Source organism: Cololabis saira, chromosome 1 (assembly GCF_033807715.1).
Source record: "Cololabis saira isolate AMF1-May2022 chromosome 1, fColSai1.1, whole genome shotgun sequence".
Lineage (NCBI taxonomy): Eukaryota > Metazoa > Chordata > Actinopteri > Beloniformes > Belonidae > Cololabis > Cololabis saira.
In genome coordinates this window covers 54,791,210-54,819,002 of record NC_084587.1, presented here as the reverse complement: position 1 = coordinate 54,819,002, position 27,793 = coordinate 54,791,210, and the positions used below count along the sequence as shown (strand labels likewise).

General features: G+C 41.7%; 1 protein-coding gene across 6 annotated transcripts; it reads right to left on the bottom strand.

Annotated features, from left to right (window-relative positions):
- Positions 1-26,436, bottom strand: sp2 (sp2 transcription factor). Of its 6 annotated transcripts, none has more exons than XM_061727393.1 (8): positions 26,404-26,436; positions 20,445-20,521; positions 14,359-15,114; positions 10,232-10,450; positions 8,385-8,697; positions 6,976-7,153; positions 5,806-5,999; positions 1-3,187 (listed from the first exon to the last, which is right to left on the bottom strand). In XM_061727393.1, exons 1-8 carry the CDS (start codon positions 26,408-26,410, stop codon positions 3,087-3,089), a joined length of 1,845 nt encoding a protein of 614 aa, XP_061583377.1. In that variant the 5' UTR covers positions 26,411-26,436; the 3' UTR covers positions 1-3,086. The 6 variants fall into 6 exon arrangements, with proteins under 6 accessions (XP_061583377.1, XP_061583414.1, XP_061583367.1 ...); XM_061727430.1 differs by having other exon boundaries at positions 8,400-8,697; XM_061727383.1 differs by having other exon boundaries at positions 14,359-15,117; positions 26,404-26,435.
- Between the last annotated feature and the right edge of the window lie 1,357 nt (positions 26,437-27,793).

Sequence of the window (27,793 nt, the reverse complement as noted above, 5' to 3'; positions counted from 1 at the left end):
TTGTAATGGTTGAGCCTTTTATTGTAGATGTGATTGTAGAAAAGGAGCAAACTATGTTGTAGCACCTTCATATAATTCATGAATGTAATTGCTGGTTGTCTGTTTTCCTCCTGATAAGCACAAGTGTGTTACATATATGCTAGGAGAAGGACAGCTTTTGAATTCACAGAAACCAGGCACCAGTAGTTCCTTAATTTGGGATAAAAAACAAAACAAAACAAAAAAAACTGAAAAAACAACAAATATTTAATTTCAATCAGCATTCATTTTACAAATTTTGGAACCTGGCTTTTTTTAATCAGTGCTCAAAGACATTATCATGTAACATAAGTTAAAATTTGAAAATATGTTTTTTACAAATGTTAAGCATAATTAGAAAAGCAAAGTTAAATACTGGGCCCAGCTGTCTAAGGCATCTTTCATTCAACAGAAAAAAGATCTAGACACCTTATACAAAGCAGGAATGAAGCTATACAACGTCACATTATATTTGAATCCTTACAAACTGTACAAAGTCCTTTCCTTCCCGGCCGGCTGCGCCAACGGGACAGCGATGCAGCTTCACTTTGATTTTCTTTAATATCCTACATATACCGTGTCCGAGGACACACACTATATTTACATATTTAAAACATGAAAAGCATAAATATGGGTCCGTCTCGCCATCCCAATAGCATTTCACGTGTTTGGACACATGTTTAAAGAAAAAAAAAAGGAAATGAAATAAAACAAACCAAATATTGGCCACCTAAACTTTACATCTGCACCTCTGTGAAGAACTTCAATGAAATCTTGCTCCGAGTGCTTTACAAATAAAAATCTAGTTTGACAAAGTTTTTTTTTAATTTACATAAAAATGTGTAATTAAAACACCTCAGCCATCAATCTCCAAGCTCCAAAACTCATTTGACCCATCAGCTTCTCAATCGAGTTAAATCTGTTTGAAGAAGACGAACTCTCAACGTCACACTTGAAACAGACTGATGAACTGGTGGTAAAACACGGTACACATGTGCACTATTAAAAAGGTTAGGAATAGTAGGATTTCTCTTATGAATCCTGTACAGTACAACCGATGCCAGTCGCCTGTATATATCGACACAAATCATATACTGTAGCTGAAAAATATGACTAAGAAAGTTGAGGAAGCATTTTGTTTTTTAGGTTTTTTTTTTACATCATGTGACATGATTGTCAAATCAGGCCCAATAATTAAAAATCCAATCATATATACAACAATGCATAGGCTATAAATCACTAGATCAAAATGATACTGTAAGTGAAGCAGAGTGAAACTGGAACCCTGGAATCTTGTTCATCCTATTTCCGAGGACACGACGAGCAACGTTTGCACTTCTTGGATTCTTTACTCAGGGAAGTATATTCTTTTAAATATACATCAGGACAAAATTTCAAATAATTTATTTCTTGAAGAAGCAGCAGTTATGGTGGTGTTTCATTGAGCTGACGACGACCAAGCAGGCATTTAACAACATGTGGAATACAGTCTAAAGAGAGTTTAAATGAATGATGACTTGAAAGAGAATGAGAAGTCAAAGAATGACGTTTCAGTACCAAACGAGTATTGAAATCTGACGCCTAGCCCAAGACACTCTGTACCTTCTGTGGTATCCAAGATGGATAACCAGTTATGTAGCGGCCAGGTCTGATCACTAATATTTGAATGTGTTTTAACACATTAGGACTTAACACGTTCTAACCTGACCGCCAAATCCCCCTCAAGTGTCTCAAAAACACAGTGAATGAAGGAGCCGGTCAGAATTCATTGCAGTGTTTCTCTAAAGGTGTGTTTAGGGTACTTACATGTTGCTCATCAATCTGATCAAACAGCTTATGAGTAAAGTACAGGACAAATCACTCACATATCAAATGTGACTTGCTGATGAGACAGGCTTTGGAGAAAAAAAACAACCTGATACGCTCCTACTCTTAAGTTAGAAAAGTGTTGACGAAATTTCATTTGGAACTTTTCAGTTTCATTTCTGCTTTTGAACTTCAGAAATACATGTTTTCATTTGCGTTCGCAGTAAAATGATGATCAAGTGTACCACTGCATCACCTGTAACATTTGGAAGGGTAGCTCAAACTGTTGGCCTGGTATTTCCACTAGCATCCTTTCTATGTTACCCAATAAATATTCTTATCTTGAAATATGTGAAACTTCCAGTATCAACGTGTAAGGCACAGTGAGTGTGGGCCCTATAGTCCGTATTTATCCCTCTCTGACCCCGACTTACTGCTACTCTGTCCTGCCTCTCTGGACGGACTAACGTGAGCCTCACTAATGTGAACAAAACCAACTCTTGCGTCTTTGAAAGTGATTTTTGCTTTGATTTTGTATCCTGTGTTTTTACTCTGAGCCTCATTTAGTCCAACTCTAGTGTAGCTATGCAGGGAAACACTGGATAAATCGCTTATTATAGTTATCATTATTTATGATAACATTAGTTTAAAAATGTCAGATATAACCATCTAAACTTTTTCCAAAGGATAAGTTTAGGATTTAATTCACCAGTAACTCTAAAACAACATTTCCGACCATAAATCCTTTTTTGGTGCTTGGCAGTCTCAGGCCGCTACAAATATTCCAAAAACCAAACAAATGGAAGAAGAAAAAAAGAAAAAAGTTTTGGTTGCAAAAACCCAAAGGAGCTGGAAACTGTCACACAGATCCTGGAATCTCAGGCTCTGGTGTCGGATTAACTTTGTGTCCTTCATAGAAGTTAATAAATAAGCAAGAAGACTCGAGCATCATCATCATCTCAAATTACACCTTCTTATCGTACAAATTCAGCTGGTGCTGGTTCTGGCGTTTACTCGGACAGGAGAATTAAAGGGAAAGGAAAAAGAAAAAAAGCAAAATAAAACATTATTATTGACCTTTCTGGATCAGTCTGAAGTTTGTGTGGAAGGATTTCTCTCTAGCTCACACAGGCACATCCTGCAGGAGTGACAGCGAACATGAGGGCTTGATGTGGAGCATCTCCCTGTGTGATCAGAACCGAACCTCCTTCCTCCAGAACAATCCTCACAGCCCGCCAGAGTAAAAACACATTCAAGTCCGCTCACAAGTTCTTGGTGTTTATGTGAGTCTTGTAATGCTTCGTAAGGTGGTCGCTCCTCATGAAGCGCTTCTGACACTGGCTGCACTCAAAGCGCTTGTCTCCTGTAGGAACAATGACAGAAGAAAAGGTGTGAGTAATGCTTTTGATTTCCAACCGGGTGCATCTTCATTAAGAAAATTGTGCCTGCGCTATCAAGCAATTTCACTTTTCAAGTTGTAATATCAGTGTCATTTTCATTTGAAGGAATATTAGCTCAGTGTCGGCCGGTCTACTGTCTCTACTATCAGCAAAAACCGCCCAAGGTAACTTTGACGCCTGCTCCCGTCCTCTCTTAGCACAAAGCTATCGCTGAATTGCAGTTTTTGAGCCTGAACGGCAGCCAGCCAAGTTTTAGACACCCTCTTTAAAAAAACAGAGGGTATCATTTAAAACTGGACGGCCTGCAATACTTTTAACTTAGACCTTCAGTTCTGCGGCAACCGAGTGATTTTTGTAACTCTCGAGGAGATTCCTGCACCTGTACAGGCATTTTGTCCCAAATCTCATTAACAAATTGTTCCACAAAGGCTTTCCTCTCCAGACTTCATGTTCCAGCTCTTTCCACAGATGTTCAATAAGATTTAGGTCAGGGCTCATAGACACACACTTCTGATTTCCCCAAAAATTTGACCTTAGTCATTCTTGGCAAGTTTTCTGACACCTTTGCTCCACAAAGTGGTGCTAGCCTTGAAATGTCACTGTATCCTCCGCAGATTGAGGAGACCGTGTACCAGACGCAGCTAAGAAGCCTCAGAACACAACAGAACCCCCTCCATGTCTCACAGTCATGACATTGTTCTTGTCTTTGAATGCTTCATTCTGTGTCTGAACACAGAGCTGATGTAACCTGCCAAACAGCTCTGGTTTCATCTCATCTGTCTAAAGGACAGTCTCCTTGAAGTTTCCCGGCTTGTCAATATGCATTCTGACAGACTCCAGTCTTGCGTTTTCATTTGCTTTCAACAGTCATCAACTTCTGCTCAAACGGTGACGGACGGCTCGACCTGACACTGATGTGCATTGACCTTGGAATTCACCTTGACTCTCTTCCAGAGTTCTTGTGGGCTCTTTGATTACCATTCATATTATCTGTCTCTTCCATTTGTCATCAATGTTCCTCTGGTGTCCACAGGGAAGCTGGCTACAGTCCTGCTGACCCTAAACTTCTGAATGAACTCTGCAACTGTAGTCACAGGAACACGGAGCTGCTGGGAGATGTTCTTCCTTTAACATGCTGCTCATGAGCTTCCTGATCTCAGAACAATCCCTCCTTTGATTTCTCTCAGAAAGACCAAAACTACCAGTTATCGTTGTAGCAAAACATTTGTTCTCCGTCATCATGATGTCAGCAGCTGCATCATATGGTGTTAATAAGATGACATGTCAACAACAACTCAATCAAAGTAAAAGTAAAAGTATGCGATAGCTAGGGGTGTAACAATATATCGTGCCACGAAATTTTGCGATACAAAAACGTCACGAAACGTGTCGTGGAGGTGACAAAGTGTATCGCGATATTGGGTTATTAATATTAATCCATTGTGTTGACTAGTTACGACCATCCGACCGCGCCTCGACCCGCGTACCAAAATCTTCCTCCGCTCAGAAGAAACTAGTACCGTTTTGCGGCCCCGTTTTGAGCTCTGAACTTTTACTGATGTAAGGCTGGTGTAGAGTTAAGCCTTACCTTATTAAATTAAACCTTTTTGGGGTGGTGAGTAGGATAAACACGGGGAAACTTCTGCTGAGTTCCAGTGTACTTTAATGTCCGTCAACAGTGTAGGATTTTAGAACATCAACACAGCACCTAGTGCCGTACTGTGGCGTATCACTCCGCCCAATCTAAAACAGACTAATCACTACAGATAAACTGACTAGTGTCATTATAGTCCCTGATTTACATCAGAATAGAAAGAATATATTTATAAAATAATGAACCCTGAATTACCTAAATAACCTTCTTAACAAAAATAAATCTCCTCTTACACTTATAAGGTGAGCATGAATCAATCTTTTTATGATGTAAAATTGTATGTATTTATTTACTTTGATGTATTTATTTAATTTTAGTTGTAGTTTGTGGAAAATGGTTGGCCTGGCTTTCTCTTTAAAACTTAAACAGTTATAAAACATTACAACCTGTAACAATAGGGAAAACGTACAGTATTGTTTTGTATTTTGTGTCTTTCAAATAAAAGACTATTTTTTCCAGTCATATGTTCCTCATTCAAGGTTGTTAAAAAAATACTGCTATAATATCGTATCGTTATCGTGACCTCAATATCGAGTATTGTACCGTATCGTGAGATTAGTGTATCGTTACACCCCTAGCAATAGCACTTCCACACCCTGGAAGAGCAGCACTGTGAAATGATTTGGGCAAGAAAGTGTATTTACATGTTAGGATAAAAGTGTTGCTCTTTTTATTTTGGAACTCACTATTCATTACATGCTGTTAGTGAACTGGCAAAACTTTCATAAACGGCGTGAAAAACAACATATTTTACATTTTCTTGTCTTGTTATATCTGTCAAATCACAAACATGACTGTGTCCATGTGACATGTATCAGCAGCTCCCACCGTCTTCCACACCGGCCTCTCCAGCAGCGGGTTCCCCTCTCCCTCACTGCACCTGTGATTCTCTGTCTGTGTATACATGTGTTTAGAAAACTGCAGCACCTGTGTGCGTCCTTGCATGCCTCTGCAGCTCGTCGCTGCGTGTGAAGCGTTTCCCACAGAAAACCCAGTTGCAGACAAAGGGCCTCTCCCCGGTGTGCAACCGGACGTGAGCTCTGAGCAGCGACGTTTTCCTGAACGTTTTCTCGCAGCCGGGGACGTGGCAGATGTGTTTCCTTTTCCCCACCTCCCCAGGCCTACAAAGTAAGAGCACACAAACACACTCTGTGACGCAGAGTTTCCAGGGTCAAGCTGAGCATTGAAGATTATAGCCTTTAGCAATGATTTCAGCAGAGACAGAAACAGTAGGTTTGTTTAAGCTGATGAATTATTGCAAACATTGCAAATAACAATTAGCTTTGCATTCAAAGTTCATGTTAGAAGAAATCTCTGTACATGTCACTTTATCTGAGATTCTTTGTCCATGATAGGGCTGGGCGATATATCGAGATTTTAATATATATCGATATATTTTCAAACGCGATATGGTACGAGACAATATCGTTTATATCGATTAAAAAAAAAAAGAAAAAATTTGATATAGCTTATTTTGTGACAAATTGACTTGAATGTTTTATTTGAGATTTGCACAAATGTTTTGTTATTTGCACAACTGTCAACCTCAGTGGAAAAGTCTGCCTGTTACTGTCTACATTGTATTAATTGCACAGTGTATTTTAATTTAATTGTTATGCAGGAAAGGGATATTTGTTTTATTTTATTCAAGAAGCATTTTTATTCTATATATGCAGGCAGTTTATTTTTATTTCATTTGTTTTATACATTTTGATATTGTGCAGACCTCTGTTAATAAAGGAATCTGTGTGACATTTGGCACGAGGCTTTGTATTAAAACTGACTGTTTTTTTAAGGGTTTTGCCTCAGAAAAAAAGGAAGCTAACAGAGATGCTAACAGAGATGCTATGCTATAATGCTTTGGGGGAAACCCCAATTATGTCACAGAAAAAATATCGATATATATCGAGTATCGCCATTCAGCTGGAAAATATGGAGATATGACTTCTGGTCCATATCGCCCAGCCCTAGTCCATGATATCCATTTTCAGGCCATAAAGTATGTCTTAGACTTTGATTCTAAATCTGTGCCTTTTTTCTCTCGTAGGAAACTCAAATATTCTGCCAACACATATTTTTCCATCTCTTGTCATTCACCTTTTGTCTGCATCTTTACAGTTGGGGCAGGTGCAGGCCATGCGTCGTTTCTTCTCTCCTGGCTGACTGGGCAGCTCCAGCGTAAGAGTCTGGTCCACCTGGATGGCCGGCTGTCCCTGCGCTGAAGCGATCTGTATCCCTCCCCCCTGCATCGTCTGCACCGTCAGGTGCTGCTGACCTACCGAACAAAGAGACATGCAATGTAACAGACAAGTTCTTGTAAAAACATATTTAATCCAATATTAATAAATATTAATATGTAATGAACAACCTGCAGCTGTGAAAGCATTTAAAAACATGTAATAATTTGGGCCTTTTCTCCCTTATGTTTCCTGCATAGTTTCTTCTGGAATTATCAAAGAAATTATCTAAATATGTCGGCTTATTTTATAGACTTGAAGCCTCTCCTAACTCTGTACTGGTCTCTATTTGAGCTTCATTTAAATTATTGTAATTTCGTTTTATGGTGTAATACATATCCAAGTTATGTTGACAAATTACAGATCTTACAAAAGAAAGTGATTCGAGTTATATCATGGAGCAAATTTAATGCTCCCTCTGATCCTCTTTTTTATGGATATAAGTTTTTGAAACATTTTCCACAATGTAGTGTTTAGACTCAATGACAGACTCTGTCATCTCATCCCCATTTATGCTCCCACTCATGAACACATGAACCTAACCCTAAAACTCATGAACACATGAACCTAACCCTAACCCTAACACTCATGAACACACCACAAGGGGAAAACAACTTTTAAAGGGAAAGCTAAGGAAACTGAAATGTACAAGTTTCAGTGTAACCTGCAAAGGTCCAAAAATTTGGAATGAGATTGATAGTTGCTATAAAAGAGTCTGGATCTCTCTCATTTAAAAAAAAAAAGACTAAAACAAAAATTGTTATTAAATTATGTCTCTTATTATTTTTTTTATGTACCAATACCTGATGTATTATTTTTATATGAATATATTTGTATCTAGGAAATCTGAGGAGGTCTCAGGGTTTGTTTTTTTTTTTCTTATATAGGTTATAAGGTTATATATAGTATGTATATGTATTATATGTGTAATTTATAGTTGTTCTGCTGTGTGACTGGGCCCCTATTCATAAGCTACAGTAGCTTCTGGGGAGTCCCATTTTACAAACTTCAATTGATTGATTATTATCTGTATTTGTGTTTTTTTTAATTATTTGTAAAATAAACTCTAAACTTAAACTTAAACTTCTGGTGGATATTATCTTCTGATCTGCTAATAATTCAGCATGATCCTTTTTTTTTACTTCCCAGTGTTTTAGTTACAAAGTAGTTTTTATTTGAATTGATCTGTGCCAACTGCCCCCAGTGTCAAGTGTTAATCAATAGTAAGTTTCTCTTGTTCTAAACAATCAACAGAAATCATGGACAGACCCTCCATCAGCTCACCGCCTGCGTTGGTGATGGTAACAGGAACTCCCTGGACCTGGACCCCGTTGATGCTGATGGTCTGGACGGCTTGGGCCGCTGACGAGAGCTGGGAGGGGTTGAACGCAATCATTCCACCAGCCGGAGCTATTTTGGCCAGGGTCCGCTCCTTTTTTCCTGCCGCTTGAGTCTTCTTCTGGCCGGCCGGCGTGGATATGGTGGTGGTGGGGGCGACTGTCGTGGCGGTGGTCGTCGTCGTAGAGATGGAATCCTGAAGCTGGATCGTCTGCCACTCACCCGAAGCCGTTTTGAATATTATCTATGGAAGGAAAGTTAGAAGATTAAAGCTGATATTAGACTTGTGTGCTAATTTACAGACGTGTTTCAATAAATCCAAGGAAAGAATAAGTAATGCCCAAATATGAAGTATTTGCATTCTACCCTCTCTAAACTGCCGTCAGCAGTTTACATCTGTGCTTCTCTCCTACCATGGTTTTGTTTTGGTTACCAGTCAGCACACGTTGGCAGAACTACAGTCTGACCATTTCACTGACCATGGATGCAGTCAAGCTGTTGGGTAAAGTGTGCACGTATGGCAGCAGAGGTACGGGAGCACGATACTGTGACCTCAGTGCTGTCTCGGGCTGCAACCAGCCCAGGGGTGACACGCTCTCCAGCTTGTTACAAGCGTTTCCCTGAGAACTGCTGTCCCCTGCGAACCCTGTGACTCCTCCCAACACAGGAGGACACAAAGCTCCCGTGAACAAAACAGGGGGAAGGACACACAGATACTCTCTAGGACACTGTCTGTTTTTCAGTGATGTACCCCCTGTGAAATATTTTGTCAGCCAAGTATCCACTAACCAGTGCAAAGCATTTCTGCATTGGGGATAAAAATGGTAAAATACTCAGGTGGCTTCTTGGCATAGCATCCATGTTTCGGGGACATGTGCTAGTTTCAAGCTACTGTTGACTCATTTCTCCCCTGCAGAAAAAAACACAACACCATGGGCAGGTTGCAACCCTTGGACCTAAACCCCATTAAACCATACTGGTGGTAATTTAGCAGTTGTGATTTCTCCTTGGCCTTTCTGGCACTTGTCCCTCTGTGTTTTTAGCAGCATTGCTACAACAGTTCCACCACAACTCTATTTTTGGAGTTTTGGTGATCGACAGGTGAAGGTTCTTGAGTCATGCCAGGTTAGGTGGATTAAACGAGTCCCGTCTGGATGTGCATCAGCCACGGGGCACAGAGACGTGTGGACCTCGTTGCACCACAGAGTAGGTTTGTTGCCATCTACCCGAGTTTAGCTGTAAAGTAAACTTTGGAACAGCCGCCATATTTAAAACCTGGGTTTTGAATATGGAGTTGCTATCAAGACTCGTCAGAGACTTTACTCTCTGGCCAATCAGTGGCCTTCAGCCTTGTGATGTTGCTCGTTCAGCCTGACTCAGCTCGGTTGGAACCCCGGCCAACTAGGTACGAAAAAAGGACCTGGTGGAAACCCCTCGAAACAGAGCAGAGCCAACCAGAGCGAAGCCGAGCAGGTACTAGTGTAAATGAGCCATAAGAGAACTCACAACATTGCAGGAATAAAACTTGATTCAGGAGACAAATCAAATGTGTTTTCTTCTTTATGTCTCGTTGGTTTTGGAGAACAAGGAAGAGCTTTGTCCTGCTGCTGCTGAGAAGTCAATGAGGGCGTGTGGCTCCATGTGAGGCTCCCACAGAGACCACAGCCTCTTGCTACGAGGGGATTGGCTCCCTAAAGTGAAATCTTTCAGATACGGCGGTGGAACTCCTACAGAGTCGCTGATCCTTAGCTCAAGTAAAACACCATCAGAACAGATACCTGTGTTGGTGAGGGATCAGTTGGAGAGATGCTCATACTCGTAGAGGTGGGTTGTCTCTGGGGAACCGTCGGCAGCGTGGCAGACGCAGCCTGCACCACCTTCAGGGCTTGCTGGGGGATTTGAACCAACTGAGACTCCGGCTTGGGCTGGACCAGCTGAACTTGTTGCACCATAGCCGGCTGCCCAGGACTCTGCACAATCAATAGATTGTTCCCTGCCTGCAAACACAGAGACATAAGACATTATTCCAGTCGTTCCCAAAACCGTGGAGTGCTGCTTCTCTTCCTACTTTCCACTTTCCTTTATATTAAACTGCCGTATTCCCAGTACATCTTGGAAGAAGAGATCATGTGAGAGCATCCTGGCTAAATAAAAAGTATTAAAAAAAATAAAACAAAAAAGGAGTTTCATGACATTAACAGTGTTCTCATTTCACCTGCATTAAATGAAGCTTTGGCCTCATTTAAGAGCCGTAAATATAGCACTGCTGACTTGGTGCAGAAAGTTTTATTAATGCATTCAACAGACATGAAGCAATATGTCTTCATATCCTTTTTTTGTGTTTGCTTTTCCCCTTGCCAATGCTAGCACCGTGCTCACTCCTTTTAGCCTCTTCAGCTCCACTGAACTCACTAAACGGCCATGAATTCAAACACTTACTGTGAACCTGAGTTGTCTGCGCTACTACCCTGCAGTTAAATTGTTTCACCCACTGACAGCAGAGTTGCATCATGGATGATTTCTCTCATGCAAAGGAGGCTCTGACTCTTATGCAGCTTAGGAATGAAAAACGGGAAAAGCAGTTCTATGAACTACAATGATTTTCTACGTTGCAGACGCAAGAAACTTTCTCCAACAACCCAGACATAAAAATATTCCTGCAGTCCAAAAAGTCCATTTTGCTGTTTGGCACTGTTTAGCTGACAATGTATGTTTTTTAAGCCTTTTTATAAAAAACTGCCCTGCCAAGAAGTTCTGCCAAAGACAGAAGTGAGTGAACATAAACATTGAGTTGATCAGTGTAAATATTAAAGTGAAAGCTTAAAAAAGGAAAGTCATTAAGACTGAGGATGTAAACTCAGCCACTGTTAATGTAGACTGGAAACACATAAGAGATGAGACTAACGGATTTAAATAACTAAATTCATGGACAGTTTCCAAAGTATGTTATTTATTTAAGTAAATAACCTGTAAGATAAGGTCAGATATGTTGCTGTCCTTAATGTCAATAACCAGCCTTGAGCTTAAAAACCATGTTCACACTAAAATTTGTAGCAAGGTGTGAAACAGTGACTGCGTTTCCATGCACTCAATTACCCTTTTAAAACCCAAATATTAGCAATAACCTGAATTTGCACGGCCATGTAAACACCAATAACCCCTTTGAATAACCTGAATTTGCTCATATTCCGGTTTTTAAAAACCCCAACATGAGCCCTGGGTTACTCCTTGTAAAACCTGAATATTGGGTCATGTAAACGGAATATCCCCATCAAACGGAACAGGAATTTGTTTTCTGCACATGCTCTGTTTGCAAGGAATCCTGGTCTTTTGAGTCCAGGAAGTTCTTCTAAACACGGAGAAACCAAGACCAGGAGGAGACTAATCACTTCATAAATGTAATGAAGGATATGAACATTTCTGCATTTGTAGACGGTAGAAAGTACCGGGATAGAAGATTTACAAGAAGGTGAGAGAAAAGTTGCGCGAAGCAGCATTTGTTTTGAATTTGGATACAGGAAGAAGAAGCAGAAATGACGCTAATGGCACTTTTGCACTAGTCTCACTTCAGCTCGGCTTGGCTCCGCGCGGCTTGACACGGCTCCACTTGTGTGTTTTCGCACTGCCAGGGGAGAACCGGGCAGGTTGGGGTGAAGCTGCTGTGACGTACTCGATTGCGCAACCGCTTTGTTCATGTCGGCGCTGATCAGAAATCAGCTGGAGCCGTGAGCGGCTGAGAGTAAAACAGCCCGTCTACATCCCTTTTTTAATTCTCTCGTCAGCCACCAGGTTTATGAACATCTGCACCTCAGAGTTGGATCACCAAACAGACGTTTGTGCTGTATAATAAAATCGCCGCAGGTCGCTCTCGCGCTGACTCCCGCTTCCTGATTCAAACGTTTGACGGCCCCGCCCCCCGACCAATCAGGGGCCTGTAGTTTGATGACGGCCCCGCCCCCCGACCAATCAGTGGCGTGGAGGGTGGTGACCTCAGAAATAGTCCCGGCTCAGCCCGCTATAGAACCTCGCTGAAATGGTTACAGAAAAAAGTATCGACTTGGAGCGGCTCTACCCGTCTCAGCCCTAGTGCGAAAGCGCAAAATGGGGCCGTGGCGGGTAGAACCGAGGAGAAGTGAGACTAGTGCAAAAGCGGCTTAATTGCGTCATGACGTTCTCCGTGCGTCGCTGGTTTGATCCAGATATCCCAAATGATTAATCACCATGTAAACAGGGATAACCCTGTTTGCTCACGCATGTAAACGGAATATTCCGAATGTTTCAGTAATATAATAATATTAGTAATAACCCGAATTTTGACTGCATGTAAACGTAGTCACTGAGTTTGTAAACTTGTCGCACCTTTCCCATGAATCAGTGCATCATAAACAAATCACTTTAAACCAAAAGAGAACAGCCATCTGCACCTGGCTGTGATCACTGTGCCCACACTGGACAAAACTAACCACATGAGGTGGGAAAATAAAACCAGAGTGGTAACTGTAGGTGTGAAAGCATCCTAGATATGTGGTCAGAGCTTACTGTCCTGCATGTTTCAGGTCAGGGTTCCCAACCCTGGTCCTCGGGGACCCCCCGTCCTGCATGTTTCACATGATCCAGATACACCACAGATCATTCAAATGACTGAGTCAATGACAGATTTGTGCAGAGTTTGGTGACAGGGTGAATGTCTAAATGATGCACTGCAGTGCACCCTGGGGACCTTGATTAAGGAACACTGTCCTAAGTCATGTTACAGCTGAACAATTGCTTCACCCAAAAGAAAATCATAAGAAAAACAGTAATCTCATAGAATCCATTAAGACACATTTAGATGGTTTTATGAACATGTAGATTCTTGTACTATAGTGTATATGTAGGGCTGAAACGATTCCTCGAATAATTTGAGTAATTCGATTACAAAAAATGATCGAGGAATTTTCTCTGCCCCGAGGAATCGTTTAATTTCACCAGATCAAAGCAGGTATTTCGCCCGGACTACATTTAATGCGGCACAACGCGCTGACGCCGCACACGTAAAGGAAGAAGAAAGAGGGGGCGGATATGTTTGGTTTTTGTAACATCATGCTCAGGCATAGATATATGTATATTATATATCTCTATGTGCTCAGACAGTCTGCAATGGCCCAGACGGGAGACACATGTAGCTCAGTGCTTAACTTTTATTTTCAATCCACGCTATATTCTTCTGGTCCGTTCTCCTATATGTTCCCCCTCTAACCCGGTACATACATAGATTCCTCTAAACATCTGTTCCCGCTACAGTTTTAACTAAAAGAAAAGGCAGAAAATATCAGAAAAATAAAAACGTAATAAAGCTAACTGGGTAGTTTTCAATTTTAGCTCTGTAGTCATTGATGGATAAAACAAGCACTGGTGCCTAATGTGCTCCAATACAGCAGGTCTTTATTTTGAACACTGCCAAAACTCAAAATCTTATACTTTAACTTAAAACTTAACTAGAACTTAAAATTAAATGAAAGTTCAATTGAAACACGTGGGAAAAACACCTAACCTTTTAAGTGATGTGTGTTATCAGTTGTAATGGCATTTTTAGGTTAGAAATAAGAAAACTTCTTGGTAAGATCCTTAGTTTTTTGAGTGAAGGCAGTGAATTTGATCAACTGGTGTAAGTTCAGGGTTTTTAAATGCACAGCCATGAACCTACTGGATTATATCATTTAGTCTTAGTGATGTCAATTAACATCTTATGTATATTTATAATTGCTCTTTAACTAAACAAATATATATTTTATCCGATTACTCGATTAATCGATGGATTAATCGATTACTAAAATATTCGATAACTGCAGCCCTACTATAGTGTGAGTAACTGCAACTAATGTTTGGCACCTCTGTTGTATGTTTGTGCAGCAAGAAGGTGTACCTGTATGATGTTGTCCCCAGCTTCTATTAGTATGGTCTCCATTTGCTCCGGGGATGGGGAAGAGGGCTGTGTGGGAGCAGGCGGAGGAGGTTCAGCAGGCAAAACCACTTTCTTCCTTCTCCCTCGTCGTCCCTTTTCAGGAGTGGGAAGAACAGCTGCCGTTTCTGTGACGATTGGAGTTCCACCCACCTCTCCTGTGGACACGTTCAGGGGAAGTGTGAGCCCACTTGGCAGCTGCACCACATTTGCAGCTGTGTTGTTTGGCTTCCGCACCTTTAGAGAGGGCTTTATGGCTACGGTCTTCTGGGGAGTGACGGGAGCGGTGGCGGCCGCCGGGGCCGGCACAGTCATTGGAGTGGTAATGATGGCCTGGTTGGTGCCTGGAATAAGTTGGATCTGTCCTCCCTGTGGCATCATCTGGATAGTCTGGCCACCCTGCATCTGTGGCACCACCTGGTATTGGATGTTGGCAGGGCCAGGGGTGTTGGTGCGGGCAGGACTCTGCTGGATAGTAAGGACAATTGGGTTGCCAGGGGCAGTGGAGCCCAATCCGGCAGGAAGCTGGATCACATTGCCCTTTGTTGAAAGGAAACCCAGGTTTTTTGGTGGAGCGGGGGCTATGGGAGCCGGCTTTATGGGAAGAAGCCTCCGCGGCTGTGGCTGTGCTGGAGGGGATGTGACGGTGGCCTGAGCAGCAGGAGGGCCGATTTTACTGCAGGTGGCCGCTAGTAGGGCCAGCGGAGACGGCTGGGCGTCCTGCTACAAGAAACAGAGGACAAAATCAACATAAAACCAGCCCAAGAAGATGAGATATCGGAGAGAACTGAAGCTAAAACAAATATGGAAAAGAAAAAAAAAGTCCAAGCTTCAACTAGATATTAAAACTCAGTGTTGTAGTAGGTTTGAGTTTCCACCTGCGATGCCTTTGTGGCGGTCTCTGGTCCATATGTGTGATCAGTACTCGAGTTGTAAAATAAAATCAGGAGGGATGGTGGATTTTAATCATATGGGGACAGATAATTTGTGCTGATTACAAATAATATAATATATTACAAATAATAGCAGTGACCAAAACACCTGCAGAAATACTGCAGGAATGACATAGCAGCAGTTAAATGCAGCCTTCTGTAAGCTTTAAATACCCACTGGGCTTACATCAAATACATCAAAACACAACAATAAAAAACACTTTTCTGAACTTATCAATATGATTCTGTCCTTCACAGGATAAGTAACATGGATCACTGCAAAAACTCACAATCTTAACAAGAATATTTGTATTATTTCTAGTTAAAATGTCTAATTTTAGTTAAAAAAAATCTCATTACACTTAAAACAAGACTCATCACTGGAAAAAACAACAATTTTCACCTGTTTCAAGTAGAGAGAAGATTTTTTTGCTTGTAATAAGAAGATAAATCTTGTCCCACTGGCAGATTTTTCTACTTATTTAAAGTAAAAATTTACTTGAAACAGGTGAAAATTGTCATACAAGTTATTTTTCTGATGTTATTTTTCTGGTGATGACTCTAAATGTTGAAATAGCAGTAAAACCACATTCATTGATGAAATGACATAAGGGATGGAAAGGGGGGATGGCAGTTTTACAGGGGGGGGATGATTTGGACCGTTTTTATTTCAGGGGGGGATGCCATCCCCCCTCATCCCCCCTCAACTCCAGTACTGTGTGTGATTCTCAGGCTGCAGAACAGGGAAGCACCAGCTTTAACACCTCTACATGTACCTGAGCTGCTACCTGCGTCCAAGCTTGGTGACACTAAATATTACATTCACTCAGTGTAGCAATTTTCTAATTATCTTAAAAAAAAAAAAAAAAAAAAAAACCTATTCAAGTGATGTATTTTTAAGTTGATGTAATATTCAAGCTGTCTGGGGAAAAAAATAATAAATAATCTTAGTTGCTAAAACCCAGTAATCTCAAGAAAGATAATTAACATTCACCATTGTTATATTCAGAAGATAAAAATGATCAATATTGATCTAAAGACGTGCTTCTAATAGCTTTTTCAGAACTGACAAGCAGAAACTGCATGTGCTTCAGTTATGCCTAAGGCTGAACGATTGACTGTATTTGCAATAATATCGTGATGTCATATCAAGTAATCGCAATGTGAACAATAACAAGGTTGTCACAAGACAAGAGTGAACTCAGGACGTCAACTTTTCATGCTGGGCTTGATCTGTTGCGCGATGGCCTCTGGTTCGACATAAAAGTCAGAGACTGGATCAGATGATTAGTCTCGAGGAGCATCAACACATCCAGTGTGGGATTATTTGAGTTGGGGAAAAAAAAGAAGATGCTGCTCAACATCAGGTAGCAGAGCATGCCGTGCTAACATCCCTACTTCATGGAGTAAAACAACAACCTTGTTCTGACACTTAAAAAACGACATACACCATATGTACAACAGCTCTATGGCTAAAATGATGAGCACTAGTGCCATAGACAAGCCAAAAAGCCCAAAATGGAAGCAACACACCTTTCCCGTGATTTTCAATTTCAAATCATGAAAACTATTTTCAACAATGAAGTAAATTAAAGTCTTTGTCTCGCAGTGGGATATTGGATAGTAGGAACTCTATCTGCCAATCAGAGCTCTGATTCAAACTATCAACTAATGTGACCTTTAAAAGAGGCGCTTAAACAAGTAACATCATATCTGTATTAAATGTATTTACTGTCCCAGCTACAAATGGAGCAGGAGTATCTGCTAACACTGAAGTTAACTTCTGAACCACCACAAGACTAAAGGTTACGACCCCAAAGTTAGTTTATACATTAAAACAATAAAGCATTTTAAAGCAACAAGGCCTTAAACCAGGTCCAGTTAAAAAAAACCATAATAACTAGGATTAAAATAACTCTGGAACAGGTTCAATTTCTTTCATAATACGATTATAAAAATGTTAAGGAATTTATTAATTGCACTGTGTTTTCATTGGCCCCAATATTTAATATTTGGTCAAACCTGATATTTTTAATGAAAAATAATCATTTGACTTTTCAAATTTGTATAACCTTAATTGTTTTGCCAGTAATTTCATATTTACACTTCGTGTCTTTGAGGCTGTAGGCCTGGTAGACCTGGATTTGGCATTCCAATTAGATTATTTTCCAAAATCGTTCAGCCTTAGCCATCAATGGAATGGGATTAAATGCTAGTATTTAGCAGCAATAATACGTCTCAGAGTGGTAAAAACTACCATTGTCTTCATGGTAGACCTGTTCTGATATAGATATCAGTATCAGAAATATTCGCCAATGCTGCCAAAAATAAGATTATTGTATCAGTTAATATTTACTTCTATTCACCATCTGGTACTATGTCAGTTTTATAAACAGAATCTCAATTCTTCTTTATTTTTTCTTCTTAAAAAAAAAAGAAAAACACCATAGGAAAGTTTTGCAATATTGGCTTGCAACCTCCTTGATTTGCCCAGTGGAACATCTTTACTTTATGGTTACATTCATTTGACCAATTTCATTTCAGCCCTTGAAAAATGTTGCTGTTGGTTCTACAGTTTCCAGACAGAAATGGCACATTCAGCCAGGGCTGCAGACTCCAGCCCAATAGTCAGGTGGATAAAACCCCAAAGTGAAATGTTCCAGCAACACAAGGTGCAGTTTGAACTGGAATCTTTAAGCGACAATGACGTCTTTCACGGCACCGTACAGTCGCACACTCAGACCCTGCTTATCCTGCAAAAAGCACAACAACAATGGCAGACCTTCGTTTGCCAGACCTCATGTTTGTGCTGCTGCATCTTTTTAATCTATTTGGTCTGTAGAGGCCAAACTTGTTTCTGGTAAAACATTTATTCCGTCAGCAGAGACACACGGGTCAGAGTCACAAGTAGTAGTGACAATTCTTCTTTGTCAGTCCACACGCTTGCCGTCTTTTGTCGTTGTTGTGTTTTTTCCTAGCGGTTGGCACGCAACGCTTCTGTTGTGTCGTGTTTTCCGGTGTTATGAAGGTGTGGTGCACACCTGGGTGTGTCGTTGCAAAGTTTCACACTACAGGCCTGGCATGCGCCCACTACATCATTTCTGGTCACGTTTTACCCGTTTTCATTCCGCTGTTTTGTACATTATTTTTCTTTTTTTTTTTTAAATACGCAAAGGAAAAAGGTTTGCGTAGAAAACATGGTGTAAACAGGGCCAGAGTTAGAAGTTCTCCTTATGAATGATGACTGAATTGGGCATTTTTGTCCACCCACATTGAAACGCAGCAGTCCTGCTCACACCTAGAATGCCATCTCCATAGATCAATGTTTTCTGGGTTGAAGGGTTGAATTTTCCAGCATGGTGTGGATGAAAAAAGTTTTGGATTTTGAAATGAAGACGTATTAACGCAGATATAGTCTATTTCTACTAAATAGGGCACTAAGCAGGGCTGTGTAGATATTTTGAGCACAATGTCAAAGCCTATGTGTGATTGAGCATGTGAGCGTGTGACATTATCTAAGTCAAGCGTGCAGGAATGACCAGGTTTGCTGAGGAAACCAGTTGCTCAAAAAATAAAAAAAATCACTTTGGGTCTAAAGAGTTCCTTGTGCAAGATCTTACGCCAGCGTTACACAGGGAGCAGAAAGCACCGGGGTCAGGTTTTGCAGCGGTTTTGCTCCGTCTTCAGGACACCCCAATTCCCACAGGGAGCGTTAGAAAACAGAGCACTGCCTCCTCGGCTGGATTCGTGAGATTAAGAGTTTATCTTCAAGTTCACAAAATAATCACGTGATGGTCTACTCATTTAAACACGTATATCTTTACTATTTCAGACTAGAATTTAAAAAAATAAAAAGTATGACTAAAATGTTTGTGTCGGCTTCTAAACTCAACTATTTCTCGTATGGGGTTCAAATCTGTTCTGAAACCCTCTGAATTGTTTACCTGCAGCCTTCATAGTATGACGTAATGTCCGTCTACGAGTCTGCGCCGCTCGGCACCCACTCATGGAGTTTTATTTCATAAATAAACTGGATTCTCCATCCTATTCTGATGACTGACGTCCTGCCAACTCAAATTGTTATGTATAAATTCACATAGTTCACTTGAGGTCAAGCGCCAAAAAAGACTAGCAGTGTCTTTCCAGCGGAGCAGCGTGGACGTCGCTTGAGAACACTTCTGAACCTCTCAAAGCCTTTGCGCGCTATGTGACTTCTGTCATTGACTACAATGATGGTGATTCACATCAACCGGCTGCAGGTCCGCTCACACACTGCGTCCGGTGCCACTCGAGCTTTAGTCTGGCGTCCTGTAAGGCCAGACATGTTATTGCTTGACTAATGAAGAATGAATAAAGTAAAATTCCACACCCGCCCACAAAATGGCTTTTTAGCTAATTGCATTCATTGTATTAGAACCCTTGAACAAAGACTTATCATGATCTTAAATTAAAGAGGATAGTCTGGACTTTTATTCTACAACCTATGTGCAAATGTCCCCTGAATGTATTTTAAGTAAATGGCTTAGAAAAAATAATAAAATCCAACCATTTCCAGGTCTAACTGTATGAGAAAAATATGTATGGATGAAAGCTCTATTATGGGGAGGTGAGCAATGGAGCTGAACTCCTTCCTCTTATTAATAAAGCTTATATTTTGCATAGTGTCTCTGGAAAGTCCCTGTTAGGCATGCTACTTAACCACAAAACGCATTAGTTTTCCAAAAATGTGTCAAACCATACTTGCAATCTGCAATTGTTGTAGATTTCCTTAAACGTATATGTTCTGTCATTCTAATAAATAAATGCAAAGCTGCATCTTCTATCAAAGAGATATGATGAATAACTTGATTATATAATATCTGTGTCCACTTATTCTCAGTTGTTGAGTTGTCCAACATCAACCTGCTAACATCAGATTAGGTGATGTTATGTTAAATTATCCTCAGGGTCGATTTAACAGGCATCATTAATGTGTCAGGTGACTAACAGTATGAATGCATGGACTTAAAGCCTGGTGTACGGCAGAATAAAAACAGTCTGGTTTCACGAATCGATCATCAAAGAAGGGATCAAGTAAAGAAAGAGAGCAGAAAGAAACAGTATCTTATTGCAACTCACTTGTGTAGAAGCGGTGGAGGGCTGAAGGTATTCACTGGGACTGACAGCAACAGTGGTGGCCATACTGTCCTGTTGTTCTGGGAAACACGAAGCAAAGTCTAAATCAGACTCCTGCCACTATCCATTTACTGTAGTACAAGATTTGCACAAAGAACAACAAACATTTCAGTATCTTCCTATCTTTGCTGTTTCATGCACACAATAGATACACAGGGTATGATCAAAGTTATCAGACCTCCATCTTTCTGCAGGACTGCACAACAGGTTTATAACTCATCTCTCGTCAAACAAATGTCCTGTACATGCAAATCAAACAGCATAAACTCATCACCATAACCAACATTGAAAACTTGGGAACGCAATAAAAATCACAACATGACATCATTTCTGTTTTTGTCGAAATGTCTTAATTGCAGGTGTGCCTGCACCTGCCTCTGTGGAGCATTCATTATTTTTTAAATTAAGCAGTGCATACAAAGGTTTAGTCCATCTTTAAGCATTGGTAACATAGCCCGCCTTTTTTCACCCATTTATATTGTTTATCACACATTTGGTAGGGTGGGATCTAGCTACCAAGATCTGTGATTCAGGTATATTAGTTTTTTTACAGAACTTTCTTTTTTAGCTGTTGTTCAATGCAATGTGTGTGCCATGCAGATCTTAAAGTTTGTTTAAATAGATATTTTATATCTATTCTAACTGAAAACCCACCACCTCCCATATGTGGCAATGTTTGTCTACTTTCAATTAGATATGATCAACAAAAGACCCAACAAAAGTTTTTACCTGCCATTGTTTATGTAATAATTTCTCGGGGGTTTATGTTCTGGGTCTCTGGAAAGATCCTAGAGACAACTTTTGTTGTAATAGACGCTATATAAATAAAATTGAATTGAACAAGAAAAAAATAAAAGATTACATTTGATAATCCTATTTTATCTTTTTATCTGTATTTTTATATACAAGTCTGGCAAATGATTACAGGCCAAACAATGTCTCGTTCGAATAATTTACCTCAGCCGTAGTCATTCATCTTTAGCAATAAATTGGATAACAAAGTTGTAATTTGGGCTGTGTTTGTACAGATTTTTTTTAATTTTCCTTCAGTAACAAAACAAAAAATTACTGTGGTTTTCTGGTTATTTGTTAATGTTAATCAGTTGTAGCCTAATTGCATGAGAGACGTGTTCCAACGATCAAGCAACAAAATGCCCAGTTTTGAAGATATTTCCATGTTTTGGTACTTTATGTTTCTGTTTGTATTCTTCAGCATTGTAAAAGACAGGTACACAAGCCTTTAAAAAATCACAAACTACTAATAAGCAGATAGACTTCATCAGTAAAACAGAGGACTTCCCAATAACTTTAATTGACCATCAAGGTTCTGTTCCATCAAGTGACCTTGGTGAAAATATAAAGAAAGATGGTCAGTGAAACATTGGCGAAGGCTTAGTTTGTACGAGTTTCACCCCTTACAGTGACAGTGTCACTGTCAATCAATCTGTAAATAAAATGAAATGAATGTTGTGATGACGGTAATGAGCTCAACCCAGCATTAAGCATCATGTTACTGTGGTAATGTGGTTACTGTCAAAGCCACCAGTTGTAATTACCTTTGAACTTGTCGAGTTGTGCCTGTGTTTAGAAAAGGTTCTCAATACGCCTTTCTGTATTGTTGTTCCTGCTTGAGCTAGCTGTATGACCATACATTCATTTTCTATACCCGCTTAATCCTGTACAGGGTCATAGGGATCTGCTGGAGCCTATCCCAGCTCAGGTTGACAGTCCATTGCAGGGCCACATACGTATATATTTAAAATCATCAATCAACCTACAGTAACATACATTTTTTTGGACTGAGGGAGGAAGCCGGAGTAGCCAGAGAAAACCCACACAAGCACAGAGAGAACATGCAAACTCCACACATAAGGAGTCAAACCAGCAACTTTGTTGCTGTGAGGCAACGACAAAGCCACTTAGCTGCATGACCATTCAGAGACATATGAAGTATTATCAGGTAAGTGTTCAGGTTGTGCTGCTGTTTGTAAAGGATGCTCGCTAGACTTCTGTCCAATGCTTTCCTTCTTATAATAACATATTTTAGACTTAGATTTGAGGGTGCATTATAAAACATCTGATCACTCCTTCTTTCCCCCTCTCGAGGAAGACCAATAGGCGTGAAAAAGGGGAGACTGGTCGTGTATGTAAGGGCCACCCCCTATTCTGTAACCGAGTGAGAAGTGTTAAAAGTTAACTTTCTGGTCATGTTGTTCGTGTGCCGACCACAGTCACAAGCACAAGTCCGCACATCGCTCCAGGGACGAGCAGCCCCCGAGGTTAAAACCCGCTCACAGAGCAAACAGCAGCCAGTGAGGAAGACCCGGACTATTCTAGCCGGTGAGGAAGACCCGGACACCTCCAGCCGGCGAGGAAGACCCAGACACCTCCGGCCGGCGAGGAAGACCCGGACTCTTCCAGCCGGCGAGGAAGACCCGGACACCTCCGGCCGGCAAGAAGACCCGGACACCTCCGGCCGGCGAGGAAGACCCGGACACCTCCGGCCGGCGAGGAAGACCCGGACACCTCCGGCCGGCGAGGAAGACCCGGACACCTCCGGCCGGCGAGGAAGACCCGGACACCTCCGGCCGGCGAGGAAGACCCGGACACCTCCGGCCGGCGAGGAAGACCCGGACACCTCCGGCCGGCGAGGAAGACCCGGACACCTCCGGCCGGCGAGGAAGACCCGGACACCTCCGGCCGGCGAGGAAGACCCGGACACCTCCGGCCGGCGAGGAAGACCCGGACTCTTCCAGCCGGCGAGGAAGACCCCGACACTTCCAGCCGGCGAGGAAGACCCGGACACTTCCAGCCGGCGAGGAAGACCCGGACACTTCCAGCCGGCGAGGAAGACCCCGACACTTCCAGCCGGCGAGGAAGACCCGGACACTTCCAGCCGGCGAGGAAGACCCCGACACTTCCAGCCGGCGAGGAAGACCCCGACACTTCCAGCCGGCGAGGAAGACCCCGACACTTCCAGCCGGCGAGGAAGACCCGGACACTTCCAGCCGGCGAGGAAGACCCGGACACCTCCAGCCGGCGAGGAAGACCCGGACACCTCCGGCCGGCGAGGAAGACCCGGACACCTCCGGCCGGCGAGGAAGACCCGGACTCTTCCGGCCGGCGAGGAAGACCCGGACACCTCCGGCCGGCGAGGAAGACCCGGACACCTCCGGCCGGCGAGGAAGACCCGGACACCTCCGGCCGGCGAGGAAGACCCGGACACCTCCGGCCGGCGAGGAAGACCCGGACACCTCCAGTCGGCGAGGAAGACCCGGACTCTTCCAGCCGGCGAGGAAGACCCGGACTCTTCCAGCCGGCGAGGAAGACCCGGACACCTCCAGTCGGCGAGGAAGACCCGGACTCTTCCAGCCGGCGAGGAAGACCCGGACTCTTCCAGCCGGCGAGGAAGACCCGGACACCTCCAGTCGGCGAGGAAGACCCGGACACTTCCAGCTGGAGCAGCCGCAGGGTTTTTATTCCCTGAACTGATGCTGTACGTACAACTGAATCTGTTTAGTTACAATGTTCAAACCTTCCCGGTCAATACACAACAGCGCACTGCACACACAGCGTCACGCTCTCATCCACGCGCCTCTCTTGTACAACACGTGCTCTTTTAATTACCGGTATTAGTATTACCATGAGCGCAATAAACGTGATTGACCCCTTCGGTATATTTCACGCACAGGTGTGGAGTCACACTGTGGTTCCGTGTATTTATAACATACACATGGTTCTGGTATGTTTCTCTCTTCCTTGGGCCAGTATGTAAAGGCCAGTGGAGTAAAATTGGGGGCCCACTTCTACAGAAATGTTACAGAACGCCAGTATGCAAGACCCTAATGAGAGTGAAGTGTGAATAAGTGAATAAGTGAATGCAGGTTGTAGTGTACGACACTGAGTGGTAATAAAGTCTGGAAAAACATTTGATAAATGCAGTCAGTTTACCATTTACTGCTGTTCATAGCAGCAGGTTTGAGGGGGGTGAAATCTGACAATCAACTGCTGTAGCACCAGGAAGGATATTTTTCCTCACCAGCCATCATGTGTGACAGCAGAAGCAAATACTAATACTTGTGTACACCAATCAGTTCAGGACATGATAGCTGGATAGCACATGAAACAAAGCAGCCACATAGCACACATAGCAGCCTTAGTTTAGAAATGAAAAATGCACTCCTGCTGAGGAAGGCGTGACTCATCACAGCTCCTCTCCAACTGCAAAATAAACCAAAGAAGAAAAACTCTTCTGCGTTGAAAACACCTACACTTTGCAGAAAGTACTTCACCTGGACAGGATCAAATGTGATCCTGCTTTTCCCCAAATAATGTCCACGTTTTGTATGAAACCGTGCAACCATTTGTCATCCTCAGCAACCACTTATACAGGACTGTCTCAGAAAATTAGAATATTGTGATAAAGTCCTTTATTTTCTGTAATGCAATTAAAAAAAACAAAAATGTCATACATTCTGGATTCATTACAAATCAATTGAAATATTGCAACCCTTTTATTATTTTAATATTGCTGATTATGGCTTACAGGTTAAGATTAAGATTCCCAGAATATTCTAATTTTTTGAGATAGGATATTTGAGTTTTCTTAAGCTGTAAGCCATGATCAGCAATATTAAAATAATAAAAGGCTTGCAATATTTCAGTTGATTTGTAATGAATCCAGAATGTATGACATTTTTGCACTACAGAAAATAAAAGCACTTTATCACAATATTCTAATTTTCTGAGACAGTCCTGTAGATAATGTCCTAGAAACTCCAGTCAAGCTTTGACAGATTAAAAAACAACACATGATGACATGACACCAACGGACCAACAACCTGACAAAAACACCAAAATACAAACACAAAATGTTTCTCCTTAGGGAGACAAACAGCTAAATTAACTATTTCTCAAAGTCTGACAGAAAACAATCTCAGTTTCTGTGCTGGGTGCTGATCAGCTGAACAAACAAGCAGTGCCTTCTCTGTGGGGATCTCCCCGGCTCTGTAAATCAGAGCTTTACAAACGCAGCTTTGACTCGGGATGAATTAAGTTGACGGTCAGAAACACTTTCCCCGGAGACGTCGCGGCTGGTTCAGCCTTTAATCTGCCTCACTGTGATGGGGGAACACACTTTACCAGCGGGGCCGGTGTCGACGTGAGCCCCCAATGGAAAATAAATAAATTATTTTAAATATATAATATATATATAAATATAATAATTGTATTATTATAAATATAATATAATATTATTATTATTAATTTTAATAATATATATTATTTATATATAATAATATATATTTAAATATATAAATTATTTTCCAATGGAAAATAAATCAATAAAGCGGTGTGGCCTGAGAACAGCGCCGCCATCAGAGACACTGGTGCCGCTCAAGGCTGATTTATGGTTCTGCGTTAAACCGACGGCGTAGCCTACGGCGTAGGTCTGCGTCGATGTAACGCAGAACTATAAATCAGGCTCAACACTAGCAGCTGCTGGCTAGCGCCAACTGTTACCTGTGTGGCTTCTGCCTCAAATAAAGCTGCCCCCGCCCTGGAAACTCCACCCACACAGCCGGGATAACTCAACACTTTATTGCGGCATTGATAAACGAGATGGGAACGCTTGTTTGCCTGTTTTCTTGGTGTTAAAACCAGAGAAAGAGCCCCAGCTCAGCCCAGCGAGCTAACGCAGCTAGCAGCTCAAACTCTCTTTGATAAAAAAGCAGCGCTTTTTCCGGAAGTGCGTCGCTTATTTTGGTGGGTGTAAAAGCCCCGGTTCCCCGAAAACAGTTACACGTGCAACATAATGCGCATTGATTTTTCGGTGACACAAATATACATTTTTTTTACAAAGTAGAATGTAATATAAACACCAACGTTTTTAATTCCTACCCACCGCTCATGACGACATTCGCTCTCCGCGATCCTTGAAGACCGAGCCGTGAAGGAACCCGCCCCGCCCCGCTGCACCAATCAGCGCGCAGCGCCGCGCTGAGCGACGGCCGCGCCGACCAATGGGCTTCGACTGCACTTGTGATTGAAATACAAAGGAACCAATCCAAAAGCGAGTTCTTCGTACGTCACTCCATAGATGACGGTTTGGCCAATGGCGTGTCGTGATTTGGCTCAGGGGGGCGGTTCCTGAAGCGTAACCCTCGAGCAGGCCGGTGGCCTATTGCAGCAAGAACTCCAATTGATTGACATTTCCAGTGGCCAATGGGATGTTGGAGGGGCGGTTCGGTCAAAGCAAGAGTGACAACCGTGTAATCAATAATACACGGGTCACTGTTGTCTGACCTGTTTACATTTTTCACATTGTACCGTAAAAAGTAGATCGTTTTACTGTGTCCCAGTATACCGGTGTTAAGCAGTACTCGAGTTGTAAAAAAAAAATCAGGGGGGATGGTGGATTTTATCATATGGGGACAGATCATTTGTGCTGATTACAAATAATATAATATATTACAAATAATAGCAGTGACCAAAACAGCTGCAGAAATACTGCAGGAATGACATAGCAGCAGTTAAATGCAGCCTTCTGTAAACTTTAAATATCCACTGGGCTTACATCAAATACATCAAAACACAACAATAAAAAACACTTTTCTGAACTTATCAATATGACTCTGTCCTTCACAGGATAAGTAAAATGGATCACTGCAAAAACTCTAAATCTTAACAACAATATTTGTCTTATTTCTGGTTAAAATGTATCATTTTAGTAAAAAAATCTCATTACACTTAAAACAAGACTCATCACTGGAAAAAAACAACAATTTTCACCTGTTTCAAGTAGATTTTCACTTAAAATAAGTAGAAAAATCTGCCAGTGGAACAAGATTTTTTTGCTTGTAATGAGAAGATAAATCTTGTCCCACTGGCAGATTTCCCTACTTATTTTAAGTGAAAATCTACTTGAAACAGGTGAAAATTGTCAAAAAAGTTATTTTTCTGGTGATGACTCTAAATGTTGAAATAGCAGTAAAACCACATGCATTGATGAAATGACATAAGGGATGGAAACCCCCTTTCCATCCCTTATGTCATTTCAAAAACGGTCAAAATCATTCCCCCTGTAAAACTGCCATGCCCCCGATGGCAGTTTTACAGGGGGGATGATTTGGACCATTTTTATTTCAGGGGGGATGATTTGGACCGTTTTTATTTCAGGGAGGGATGCCACCCCCCCTCATCCCCCCTCAACTCCAGTACTGGTGTTAAGGGTTATTATACATTAATTTTAAACCTGTCCATGTACCCTGATTTAAAGTTATATTTGTATATTT